The following is a 14,074-nucleotide window of genomic DNA, read 5'->3' on the forward strand; positions in this document are numbered from 1 at the left end:
TCAACCCTGCAGACACCTTGGTCTTGGACTTCCAGCCTCCAGAGGTGAGAAAATAAGTTTCATTATTTAAGCCATTCTGTCAGTCCTTTGTAATGGAAGCTCTGGCAACTAATGCACTAGATAAACCTATAAGATTCCTAGATAAGCCCCATTCTACCCCTCTTCCTTTCACTCAAAGGAAGGCCCCAGATTTCTAAGAGCTGCCTCATCAGAGACTCTTGGCACTAGAGAACCTTGATATGCTATGTAAGCACAGCAAAAGGCCTGAACACAGGTTATTCTCTGAAGGGAGTGTAAACAAATGGGCAACCCTCACTCAGAACTGCATTCCAATCTGTGGTGTCTCCCCATCATTTTACTTTAGCCTGAAAAACTCAGATGTGTTGGGAAAGCTGAAGCAGGGCAATGAAACTTAAAACCCATGTCACCTGATTTATAATTATTGTTCAGTCTTGTTTCTCACTTGTTGGCAGTGACCCAAAACTAGGCAAAGTCTTGGGGTGCCTCAGGGTCTATGCCCATATGTCCTATTGGTTCAGTTTCTCCTTCTAGGAGGCCAAAGGAGGGGGGGTGGGGTGGCAAATGCTTGGAAAGCAGACAAAGGGGAAGTCACCATCAGCCCAATCCATGTGCCAGCTCCCCAGGCTCTGCCCCTAAAGAGGAAACTAGGAAGAGCTAACATCCAGAGACAAGAAAAATAAGGCCAGCAAGACACATGCCTACCAAGTTTTATCTCATCTCTAACTTAAACATCACTCAGATGCTCAACTGAAAGTAACATGCAGTCAAACACCATCACGTCACCCTGTTTGAATCATCTGACATTTCTCTTGTTTGTTTGTTTGTTTACTTATTTTCTGAATTATCCACATCACACTACAAGAGCAGGGGCCTATCACCTTATTCAGTGCTTGGTCCCCAGCAGCAAGCACAGCCCTTACACACATCAAATAACCACTGTATAGTCCTAGAATCAATGAGAAGCTAGAGATCTGGCTGGTAGTTAGAGTGTCAGGCTGAGGGCCAAGGGTCCTGGGTTTGATTTCCAGTCAAGGGCACGTACCTTGGTTGCAAGCTTGATCCCCAGCTCCAATAGGGGTGCTGCAGGAGGCAACCAATTGATATGTCTCTCTCACATTGATGTTTCTCTCTCTCTCTCTCTCTCTCTCTCTCTCTCTCTCTCTCTCTCTCTCTCTCTCTCTCTCTCTCTCTCTCTCTCTCTCACTCTCCCAATTCCACCCCTCCACACTCTCTAAAAAAATCAATGAAAAATATATTCTTCGGTAAGGATTTAAAAAAAGAAGCTAGAGTACCATGACCTTGCTTGCCCCAAAATGAAGACTCCCATGATCTCAAGAGAGGGAGGTGTCAGCCTTTTGAACCAGTCAACCAACCTTCTCAAGTTCACTTGCTGTGGGAGGAAGAGTTGGTGGCACAGGCAGAATTCCACAAAGGCAGCATCCCATTCACCTTAATACTGATCGACACAAATTCACCGATGCCCTTTTCTGAGTGTTTACATCATGAGTTGGTTCTCTGAGCAATGAACCACTGATTGATTCTCTGTCCCTCTCCCTCTCATGAAACATCTGTCTCCTGGTTTAATCAGGAAGCCCCACAGGACTCTCCTATTCATCAAGAAAATAAATAGGCTCCTCCTTTCAACTAATAATAGATAAACAGGACTGAGGCACATTTTTATAAGCCAAGGAAACTTTGTCTAAGCAATTAGGACCTATGATCTTATTCCTCTGGCCCATTTGTTTTTCTAGGAAACAACAAACAAAATAAATCAGCTGCACTCCTGTCCGATTGTGACATAACATAAGACATCGAATTTAATGGGCTGGAACTGGAAAATTATTGTAGAGCAAGGTAGGTTAATCCAGCATGTTGGATATTCCTGGATCAAACCCATCAGTGTGGCCAATGCCCAAATAAATCCCTCCCTGGCTTTTCCTCTGTTACTTCCCTTGCTAACACAGGCAACATAGTGGAAAATTTCATAAATATTCTTTGCCTCAAAGGAGCTTTCAGACAACCCCGATATCTTTAGGTGTTTTAAGATTACATCCTTAACACAACCTCATGGAATAGGACAAGGGAGGGGACTCTGCTGGAAATAGCCCTTATCTCCTTCTTCCCACTGGTTCTCCTTTCCAAAGCCAAACAGCCTGTTCACTCTCAAAAACAGATCGTCCAAATGACAACTGATTTCAGCATTTCTACATATGTCTTGCCCAGTGAGCACTGGTTTTTAAAAGGATAGCCTGTAACATCTTCAGTCATGCATTACTTCATTACGCTCAGAATATCCAGATTACCAAGCCAGTTAATGATCTAGGAAGGTCTTTATCTTTTTCTTGATATAGTGGAGAAAGGTTTTTAGTTATGAACCAAAGAAAGGAACTCTGGATAACCATGAATGAACCAGAAAATCAGCACAGTTGCTCACCCAGACGGTAGCTGGGAGAGGGGGGTGCTTGCTTACCTAGCACCCTGCATGTGTTCTCTGTTCAGCTGAGTGAGAAAGAGACGGGAGGGAGGGTGAGAGAGGGATAAGGAGAGGATTAACCTTTCCCACAGCTTCCATGGGGCACACAGTGCCCTTCTCTGGCTTCAAAGCTCTACAGAAATATGGAACACGGCTCTGCACCGAGGCCGCACTCCCTCCAGGCCAACTGCCTGGCCTTATCCCCAATATCGTGTCCCTGGGCGTGTGGAACGTGGTAATGAGAAACAATGTACACCCACCGTGAAGACCACCTTCAGGTTGTTGAGCATCTCCACCTCCTTCGGGAAGCCCTTGCTGCCCCATCGCACCAGGTAGTTCTCACTGTGGGAAGAGAAGTGGCAACCCATTACTTCAGGGGCTCAACATGTATTCCATCAAAACATTCGCCAAGCCACTGCTTTGCGCCCCATGCTGGCTGCTGGGGACACAGCAGTGTTGTAGACAGACATGGTCCCTCCCTGCAGAAGATGATGGTCCCATCAGGGAGACAGACATTGGCCTTGCAGGGGCAGAGAAGTACTAACATGTGTATTGACGACCTCTTTCCCTCCCACATCTGCTAAGCAAATTCTGGCCCAGCTGCTTAATGTTTTTGAAGAGCAGCAGCATTTTCCGTGGGGTTACTGAAGGGCACAAATGAGGGGGAAATTCTTTTAGTGCAAGTTGCTGGACATTCCGAATGTATTCAGCTGTTTTCACTACTGTGCTTTGTCACAATATCACAATTGAGCTGCTTTGCACTAAATAAAATTTCCTTTTTTACTGTATCTGTAGGCCCCCCCCCCAAAAAAAAGAATATATTTACCCTCTCCATTCCACTCCCCTTTTAAGACTGAGTAAAGATTTTTAATTATTTTAAATTGTCTCTTTGATGTTGGACTGTTTCCTTGAATGGAACATCACACTGTGACGGACCACTGAGGGCCTTAGCCATTATCTGAGATACGCTTAAGTAACTATTTAAATGGGGTCCTAACAGCTATTTGCATGTAATTGTGCTCTAAGAGAACTGTTCAGGATGCAGTGAGAATGTGAATCAGGAGAGTCTGGCCTAGTTTGAGAGGTCAAGGAAGTCTTTGTTGAGACATGCAAATAAAGTTGGTCAAGAAAGGAGTAGGAAAGGGAAATTTTTCCTGCAAAGCAAACATGAATACGAGCAACCTGAAGCAGGATGAAACATACACACCTAGAAACAGGCCCCAGGGAAAGAGAGAAATCCGAGAGAGGGGCCAGACCATGTAGGCCTTGAAAGCCATTCAGGAATTTTGGCTTGATCCCATGGTTAACTAAAACCCATTTAAGGGTTTGATGAGAGGCAGTCTCATGCTTCTAACATACATCATTAATCCTTTCACATCTTCAAGCCACATACCACCCTGTGCAGTTTATCATTGTCCGTCCAGCTGTGCTGAAAAGAGAGAGCTTAGCACCTCTTTAACTGAAGAGAAGACAAGTAAGTTTGCCCAGCTGAGTCAGTAGGTTTTCCATGCCATCCAGGAATATACAGTAGGCACTAAATAAATGCTTATTATCTTTAATTAGAAAAAAGCAAAAATAAAGCTCAGAAATCAAGTCACCCCAAAAAGACATAATGAGAATTCAGCAAAGTTAAGGGCAGGTGCTTTTTTTTTTTTTAGAGATTTGTTCTTTCTGACTTCTGGCTTCTCTCTCTCCACTCACCCCTAGAAGATTAATGGGAGTAATCCAAGGAAGGTTCAAGGGGGAAATAGAATTGCTAACAAATGAACACAGCTTCAGATTAACCAGTGGTTAAAACTCAATCAAGTTAAATGCACCCTAATATGTTTTTTCCAGTAAGATTTTAAAAATTTAGAGAAATTTGCAGCAAACTAACCAGGAAACCATTTGCCAATTCATTTATCCCTCCCCAATTTTAAAGTAATTTCCCATTGGTTATTTCTGACCTGTCATGGTGAAATACGTGGGTATCACCCAGAACCTTTCATTACAGGTAGCAAGCCCTATCGAGAACCACCCTGCTAGGTCGAAACAGCGGGGCCTCGCAATTTTCTTCCAGGGGAAATAGAATCATAAATAAGAAAAGCAATTTAGAGGGCTGAGCAGGCCCCATTCATCCTTGCCCAGGAAGACCTGATGGTAAATCGGGAAGGCCCACCTGGCACTAAGACAGCTGAGGCCCCCTCTGTGTGGCACCCTCCCTCAGAGGAAGGCCGAAGATCATTCCACCTCCTCCTTGAGCTCTTTTGAGAATTAGCCTTGTATTGACCCAGTGCCTGAGCTGATTTTTGTTTGTTTGTTTGTTTGTCCTACAAAAGTTTGCCTTAAATCTCCCAGACCAGATTTCTTCAGACATCTCTGGAATCTAACCATGACTCATCCCAACACTGGAAGGTCCCTCTCAGCCAAAGTCTCCCCAATCCACATGTGGGCCACAAAAAGGTGCCTTAACTAGCCTGCGGCTCATTGTCTGTCAACCCTGATTAGCGCAGGCAAGAGCGGAGATTGGTTTCTTAGGGGAAGGGGGAGGCAGTCTGACACAGGTAAGGCATCCAAGTTCCCCGTCATTTTTCTGTATCATGCCTCTTCTCTTCTGTCGTGGCTTTCTACTTCTTTTGCTTCTGCCCATTCTGTTCTGCTTCTCCCCATCCTTCACTCCCCTGAAGGCTTCCCTGTGTCTGTGCATTCGCAGAGGCATCTCTCAGGCATGCCCCAGCAAGCACATCATCGATGTGACACATCAGGGAACAGGGCTGCCATCACGCTGATCCATTGCCTCTCCCCCCAGATCAGGTTCAGGCCATCCATCACTTGAGCCAGCAGGCCAGGAACCCTTGCCAATTCGGTCATGACAAGTCCTCATGTTTTTTGAGAGGCAGGGAGGGCCCTGTTAGTGCTCTCAGGATCTTTGTCCTGGGTGCCTTGGGAGCAATGGACAGGAGCAGCAAGGAGACTGACGCACAGATTATTTCAAGACAGGTTCTCAGGGAGCAGGAAAATGTGTTTGCAGTGTCCACTGAGGCCTAGCCAGCTGAACCGGGATGGCTCTCTAGTATTAGGGATTTGGTTTGCCATAAAGAATAGCTTTCCACCGTAAATGAAATCCTGGTGAAAACCACCCAGGTATCTGATGTTTCTCCTAGGGAAAAGTGCCTTGGTGACAGACTAAATTGGAGCCACATGGACCCGGGTACAAATCTCAGCTCTGCCATTTATAAGAACATGGGACTTGGGGAAAGTCACTTGGCTTCCTTGAGCCTCATGTTCTCACCCAACTGGCACAGAGTAATGAAATTGAATGAGGTCATGTTCAGGCCTCAGTTCAGCCTTTTGAGAAGGATGGTCCCCTCCATGCTTCACAAGTGTCTCCAAGAGAGCCATCATTTTCCAAAGCCCCACATTCACAGCACGCACTCATTTCATTGCCATGGCATCAAAGCTAGAAAGACATCATTGTCTTTATAAAAGCAGGAGATTGTGCTCCAGCTCTATCCTAATGCATAAACTAGGACCTCAAATGTAGGACCATGGGCTGGCCCTAACTCTATTGGAGGCAATAGTCAGTGGTCACCTGGGAGGAAGTATGGTCTGAGGCAAAAGCAGAGACCTGGGGGACAGCAGAGAGGTCCAAAGTCTTTCCATGGAGATCCCCAAAAGTGTTTGTCCCTCCTGGAGCTGATGAACGTAGAAGTCCCCTCATTTCCTTCATTCTCAAGAACAGTTAACTAAAGTAGTAATAATCATAGCCACTCCCTCTTAGGACATGGGTAGCATTTGCCAGCCCTGGGCTTCATGTGACTTTTTTCTCACTAAAAGCTTGAAAGAAATGACCCTGTAAGGTTGGCATCCATATTGTGCATATGGAAAACCCAGAGTGAAGAAAAATGAATGACCTACCCAACGTTGAGAAACAATAAATGGGGATGTCAGGATGTGAACCCAGAGCTCAGACTCTTTCTTAGGCCACTGCTGCTAAGGAGGATACAGAGTTTGCACCATTCATTCTCAATTCCCATTTTAAAGTAATTCTTTTTATCCAATGCTACCTCTCTGAATCTTGTTATTTCTGGTTGTTTTCCAAAACTCAAAACTATTTATAAAACCATAACTCTGGGAAAAAATTGGTGGTAAGAAATATGTCCACCTGACTTCCATGCCCTAAAAAAAAAAAAAAAAAAGTTATTTCCCATTCTCAGTTAGGCTCAGTTTCGCTTGTGGTTGGGAATTTCTGCACAAGTGATGATGGAAAGAAAAGATGTTCTGTGGCCCACCAACTCCAGCTATCCACATGCAGAGAAGTCAGGCAACACTGACCGCACCTACCTTATGACGGCTTGCTTGTTGGGGTCATAGAGAGACATGAAGAGCTCAGCGTCTTCCCCAATTCTGCACACAAAGTTTCTCACAAAGACATAGAGGCTGTGGGTAGGAGATGAGGAGATCCGGGAATACATTCCATAATCTGGTTGGTCTTTTGACTGAGAGGTGAGAGGAAGATAGAGAAAATTAGCCCAGTACCACTCAGGACAACAGAAAGTGGCCCAGGATATTGAGAATCACGTAGGTTTTGGGCCCAACGATTTCCGCATTATTTTCAGCTCTACAACCCAAAGTTTCTGCAACCTGAGCCAAGGTCACTTGCCTACTCTCTCACACTGCCTTGATTTTAACCTCTCTTGGCCTTGATTTTCCTATCTTGGTTTCCTACCACTGACCCAGCCTTCCTCATGAAGTAATTCCATAAAAAACACAAACTGTAAAATAAAATAAAAATTTTTGCTTAAAGAAACTTCATCAAAACTAAAAACATTTGCTTTTGAAATGACACATTTAAGAAAATTAAAAGGCCGGGCATAGACTAGGTGAAAACGTATTTGCAAAATATATATCTGATAAAGGTTTGAAAAGCAAATTAGAAATTGCCTGGGGCTTGGGAATGGAGAAGGGGATGGACTATAAAGGAACTCAAAGAAACATTTAGGGTAATGCAATTATTCTATAATATATCTTGATTGTGGTCGAGTTTACCCAACATTATATATTAATAAAATTCATTAGATTAGTTTTAAATAAGTTAATTTTTATTATGTGAAAATTATATCTCAATAAATCTAAAAATACTGTGGTTAAAATTATTTTTAATTATGAGCCAGATATTAAATTTAAAAAGACCATTTCCTTGAAATCTTTTCTTGGCTTCCTACCACAGTTGAAGTAACATCTTAACTCTATTGCATGACTCCTCAGGTCCTATAAGGCCTGGCTCCTGTTACCTGCTTCTCTAAGGCCAAGGTGTTGCCTACACTCTCACACTGCTCATCATACTCCATCCATACTGGTCTTTCTACTTCTCAAACATTCAGAACTCAGTCCTACCTCAGACCCTTTGCACTTGCTGTCCTCTCTGCATAGAACACTTTGTCCCTAGCTCTTCCCAGGCCTGATGCCTCCGCATTATTCAAGTGTCATCTCAGATATCACTGCTGAGAGAGCCTTTCTTCATGATACCTTTTGAAATAGCCCCTGGTTCACTGACTCACATAACCCTAGGTTATTGCCTTTTAGAAACTTACTACCACCAGTAATTAATTACTCCATTTATTTATTTACTTTTTTATTGCCTTTCTTCTTTTCTCTGCTCTGGGCTATAAAGTTCTATGAGACTAAGGAATTTTCTGGCATTAAACTACCTTATGAGATGGATACAGAATGAACTGCAGACCTGAGTACAAAACCACAATAAAATGTATGTGGTTACTGATCATCTCTGTCAATAGGAAAAATAGTCTGGTAAATTAATCTATTATTTTAAGTTTATGACGTTCTGAATGTCTGCCCATCTTGGCCAAAGCTGGTGTCACAAAGCTCACCATTTCTTCCTTGATACGCTCTGTGATTTTCTCAGTTGCTTCCTCATGTGCATGGAACAAGCTGATGACACTGGTGTTATCGGGGTCCAAGATATTTCCATCTTCATCTCTGACAATCAGATCAAGTTCAAGGATTCTGAAAAGCATAATGGGAGAGGAGGATAAATCACCAGAGGCTGAACTGTTTCAATTGTAGAAGGTAAATAAATTCCAGATACCAGGGCCTCTACTTGGGTCACCAAGGGGGCATGGCTGGCCTGCAAACCACCACAGGACCCTCCCCCATGTCCTAAGGGAACCCCATCCTGATCTGGGACACCCTTCAGGGCAAATCAGTTGGCCCCTACCCGTGCACCAGGCCTCTATCCTGTCTAATAAAAGAGTAATATGCAGATTGTCCATCATTCCAACACACAAGATCAAGATAGATGCCTCTATGTGGTCAAAGATCCTGCCCCCACATGGACACAACATGGCCACCACAAGATGGCCAGCAGGGGAGGGCAGTTGGGAGGGACCAGGCCTGCAAGGGAGGGCAGTTGAGAGGGATCAGGCCTGCAAGGGAGGGCAGTTAGGGGTGACCAGGCTGGCAGAGGAGAGAAGTTGGGGGCAAACAGGCTGGCAGGGGAGCAGTTAGACATCAATCAGTCTGGCATGGGAGTGGTTAGAGTGATCAGGCTGGCAGGCAGAAGCTGTTAGGGGAAATCAGGAAGGAAGGCAGGTGAACAGTTGGGAGCCAGCAGTCCTGGATTGTGACAGTCGGACATCCCTCAATTGGAGAGGGTAGAAGCTGGGCTGAGGGACACCTCCCCGCCCCTGTGCACGAATTTCATGCACTGAGCCTCTAGTTCATTTAATAATTATTTGAACATAGTTGTTAGGGGCAAATCTCTCTTTAGCTCTCTGATTTCCAGGTCACACACTTTTTCCTTTGTCATTGATTTATTTCAACTTCATCTGCCATTCTGTTTGGCATCAATGACTACTAATAACAGCAAAAACTCACACAGCACTTGCAATGAGCTCACATCCCTTAAATGTTGTATGTGTATTATTAATGCATTTTTCTTTACAACAACCTTGAGGGAGATACAATTAATACCCCCATTTTACTGGTGAAGAAAGACCAGGGATATGGAGGCTAATTAATGTGCTCAAGATCACACAGCTAGTAAAAAGTAATACTACATCCTAGTCTGCACTCCTGACATCTATGGTATACATTATAGATAGGCACTTAGGAGCAGTATTGGATTGAGGGATTGAGGGACCCGGGGTAGGTTTGCAGAGGCCTAATTTAAAGCTGCTTTTGCACTTGATAATGAGATGGGGAACCTCAGTTGTCCCTAGGGGAGATGGGCTGATGGAGATTCTGAGAAGGTCAATAGTGGCCCTGCTTAGGCATCACTACTGGGTACCAGATTGGGGAAGGACAGCAAAGACAAAGGAAGGAGAAGAAGCTTTCATCTCTTATTTGAGAATCGGATTGAGAGGCACGTCTCTCATCTCATCCAAATGCAAAGAGAAGGGAGCCAAGGTTCACCCGTTTGTCCACATTCATTAGGAAATTAACTTCCCACTAGATATGACTCATAATGTTGGTCGGCCATGGTGCAGAACGGGCCGTGCTCAGTGGGGACAAATGCATTCAACTAATGCTGAGCAGAGGCTCACATGGCCTGGGAAAAGATGGCGCATCGCCCATACATAATTTAATGCCAACATCTCTCTAGCTCTTTCTCTTCAAAATGTATCAAAGTGGATTCAGTTCTAAAATGTATGAATAAAACATTCTCCCAGGTGCAGCCACCCTGGGCGTTGGAGGGGTCATTTGAGGATTCCCCCCTCACTCTTTGGACACAGAGAGCCAGTCCATTGCCAGTCTCACTTGGAACTGGAAGCTTTAGTAGTCGAGGGGCGGGACTGCCAGGATTCCCAGGACTCAGCATCAGGAGGGCTGCCCCCAACAAGACAGCTGACCATTCATTTTGGAGAACTGGACATTTTGACATTTCCTGCTTAGTAGTTGGCCCCACTGCTCTCTTTTGTTCAAGAAAATTATCAAATGAACCCAGGATGAAGATGGGGGAAGAAGCCCCCGCTGTGCGCATTTTTCTAAAAATATATTTTTAAGACAAATAAAACAGAAATGGCTCATTCTGTGGTTTCCCATTGCCTCCTGGACAAATCCAAAATTCTCCCATTGGCTCTCAGGCCCTCAAGGTTCTGGTCCATCTGCCTTCCTCTCTCTGTTTATATTCGTCTCACAACTCCTCTCGCATTCTCTCTCTCTCTCTCTCTCTCTTCTCTCTCTCTCTCTCTCTCTGCTACGTAATTCTTCACTGAATAATTCCTACTAATCTTGTTAGATTCAGAGCTATCACATCCTGCCCTGTCTCCCACCGCTGCCTCCCTCCTCTCACCTCACTCATGCTTCCTCCTCTCAAGCAACATATGACTTCCTACTAAGATGTCTCTCTCTCTCTCTCTCTCTCTCTCTCTCTCTCTCTCTCTCTCTCCCTCCCTCCCTCCCCCAATCCTCATGGTCCTTGGGAGGCAGTTCAGTTTAGCACTGAACCCTGTAATCAAGCCCCCTGGTTCAAATGCCAGTGCACTTTGGACAAAATAACCTAATCACTCTGTGAGCCTCAGTTTCCTCATCTGAGAAATGGGGACCTGACCTGACACTTAAATGGGTTAGTACATGGAAAGTGCTTAAAACAGTACATGGCAGATAGGAAGCACTCAGTAGGTCATTATTAGTCCTCCTTGCTGGCTTTTTGTTGTTGTGAAATATGTACTAGTATAGATGATGCATTTTATAAATGACCTTGGGACCACTTTGGTCTCAACAAGATCGTCTCAGTGCAGGAATGGAGTGAATTAGGGAGGAAACAGGCTGATTCTGATCACTCTGTGGACACTCAGCACCCGCTCATGCTTCCCTGACCTCACAGCCACACTCTGCCCAGAGGTCCAAGCCTTCTGACTCTCAGGAGGCCGCTCACCACACCCCAGATCAGTCTGAGCCGGTGTTAATTCAAGGTGCACAGTTCTCTCTCACTTCCAGCTGAAGTCCTCTGGGAAGGGAGGCTAGAAGCAAGGGGCCCCTCAGCTGAGGGCTTCAGTCTCTGAGGGTGTCTCTCACTTCCCCAAAGGGAACTGCTCGAAACTGAAAGCACAGGGCTGGGTGGGCCATGCCGCAGAGGGGAGGCTGATGGAGGGAGGGCATGTTCTCTCCTCTTTCTTCCATCACCATCACTCCTGCACTCTTTCGGTGACAACTCACTGAGCACCTACTGTGTGCAGACCCTGTCCCTGGCACACAGCCAGAAGTTAGACAGTTGCTGTCTTGGAGGAGCTTCCAGCACAGCAGGAGGGACAGGCCAGAAGGGAGGCAACTACTGTTCAGGAGGCCCAGGGTCTGTAAGAGCCCCTCACCCAGGAAAGGCTTCTAATGAGCTGGACCGTTTCTTCCATCCTTGGTCCCTTTTCTCAGGAGCCTCTGGGAGGACACAACAACTGGAGGTCACAGAGGCCATGGCTGTAAGGCAGCAAATCTCCCTCAATTCCCACACTCCCAGCTGTGGCTGTGTGCAGATGCCACCGCACCAAGGCGGCAGCAGCTGCGGGGCAAACTCGTCATCCTGCCACACTGGGCCCTGTGCATTATAAGCAGATTTGGACACGCTTGGCAGCTGCCAGCTGAGGAACCAGCAGAAGGGCTGGGCTCCTGGGATGGAAAGCAGCTATAAGTTGGACCTACTGGCTTTCCTCTTTGGATCTCCTTTCTTGACAAAAGCAAGAAAGCCTGGCTGCTAGGAAATGATCGTACTCTCCTTGACTAGGCCCTTTCTACTTCCTCCTCTGAGAAGTTCCAGACCTGTGACCCACTTTGCAGCCTGGGTATTTAAAGAAGTGGGCACTCCTACCCACTTCTTTTAACTTTTAAAATCCAGCTTGGAGTCACCTCCTCCAGAAGCCTTCCTTGACTTCCTTCTCCAATCAACTTAAGAACCTCTTTTTCCTAAGCCATCAAACTGACAACAGAACATACCAAACGTTTCCCTGGAGTTCAGTCCTGGTTGGGCTGTGGCCCTTTAGTGGACAGAAACTTTCATTTCTACAGCCTCCACACTTAGCAGGAGATCGGTCCAATCATAAGTGCTCAACACTCATTTGTTGTTGGGATGAATAAGCAAATGAGTAAGGCATTTAGAGGGGAAGGAGACCTTTACAGGTCTCAAATGCTCTGCAAGTCACATAGTAGTGAGGCCAATGGACTCTAGAGCCAGGCAGCCTGGAACTACATGCTGGTTTTTCCACTTACTAGCTGTGTGACCACAAATAAATGATTTAACCTCTTTAAGAGCCTCAGTTTCTTCATCTGAAAAAAAAAACAAAAAACTGAGGACACTACAAATGCATACCCCATAGAGTTGTTATAAGAATTAAATGAGACAGTGCATGCAGAGCACTTAGCATGCCTGGTGCATAATAAGCCCAGAATTAAATGTTAGTTAAAATATTATTACGGCTATTATTATTACCAGTAGGTTTCCCTGCCTCAAAAAATTGTTTCATGATCTCTTTAACTTCACAACATTCAAATTCCAATCAATCTCTGCTATTGCCTTTGGAGGAAATGCTTTTGTAACTGTGCATGCATTAGCTGACAGTATGGGGCTTGGATAATTTAGGATGGGGAAGGACGTGAAATCTCACACTGGGATTTAAGGACCAGTTTTGTAAATGCCGGAATAAAATGACAACTAAGCCAAAAGTGAGCCAGCATGACTGCGCTCCCCAGCCCATCGGAAGTAGGTTAAATGAGTGTCCTAAATCTCTCAGCCGGGTAATAACTAGTGCATAAGCAAGCCCGCTCTCCGCCTGCCTGTCCTGGGTCCCAGGGGGGTGATAACAAAGGCGCACAAGCACAGCCTTGGTAACAGCCTTTTCCCAAATAGAAAGTGGCAAACTCGTCTCTAAAAATGAAACCAAGCTTCTGGGGAGGGAAGGAGGAAAGGAGGGGGTGGGTAGGGAGAGAAAGTATTTTTTCAGAGGGAAGTGCGTTTACTTGTTGCCGTAGTCGATTTTAGATGTGACTTTCTGCTTCAGTTCCTTCAGCTCGTCCTTGGGCAGCGTTCCTGAGAGGAGCTGGGACCGCCACTCCATCAGATCGTACATCATGGCCTGCACCTGGAGGAAGCGCTCCTTTTTGCTGGCCTAGGAGACAGGAAATAGTCCCCAGTCACCTGAGCAGGAGGTACCCTTCCCCAGCTATAGAAGGATCGGCTGGTGGTCTTAGTCCCTTGCATATACCCCCTCTGTCCACTGGGCCATGAGGGTTTTCCAAAAGCAAAGGTAACAACCCCAATCACTTCTCGAAAGGATGATTTCTGACTTATCCCAAAAGATGCTCGGGCAGGAATACCATGAGCAGCTGCTGTGAAGGGGAGCAGATTTTGCCACCCCAAAATATGTCTCTTTGACATGAGGACTATTTCGAGCTGAAGGCAATCAAAAGCCAACAGATTCAGGAAACGCTTTTTACCTCCCCCTCAACTGCCTAAATTTACCCTGGAAGGAGGGCCTGTACCAGGAAGAGCGCTCTCACCATACATACCTTTGTACCTAAGCAACTTTTCTGCAGAACAGGGCAAGCTTTGTTTTCCAAAGCTCTCCTCTGCCTTCTGTGAATGCCTTCCTC

At 45.5% G+C, this 14,074-nt stretch overlaps 1 protein-coding gene across 3 annotated transcripts in view; it reads right to left on the minus strand.

Annotated features, from left to right (window-relative positions):
- Positions 1–14,074, minus strand: part of DOCK2 (dedicator of cytokinesis 2) — a 355,728-nt gene that overhangs the window by 312,467 nt on the left and 29,187 nt on the right. For 2 of the 3 annotated variants that reach the window (XM_036423738.2, XM_036423737.2), the window contains exons 6-9: positions 13,442–13,590; positions 8,365–8,500; positions 6,818–6,972; positions 2,755–2,836 (exon numbers count right to left, since the gene is read on the minus strand). In XM_036423738.2, the coding sequence (XP_036279631.1) occupies positions 2,755–2,836; positions 6,818–6,972; positions 8,365–8,500; positions 13,442–13,590 (522 nt within the window). The remainder of the gene's footprint in view (positions 1–2,754; positions 2,837–6,817; positions 6,973–8,364; positions 8,501–13,441; positions 13,591–14,074) is intronic. The other variant, XM_036423739.2, reaches the window with a different exon arrangement.

Source organism: Pipistrellus kuhlii, unplaced genomic scaffold, assembly GCF_014108245.1.
Source record: "Pipistrellus kuhlii isolate mPipKuh1 unplaced genomic scaffold, mPipKuh1.p scaffold_m20_p_8, whole genome shotgun sequence".
Taxonomy (NCBI): Eukaryota; Metazoa; Chordata; class Mammalia; order Chiroptera; family Vespertilionidae; genus Pipistrellus; species Pipistrellus kuhlii.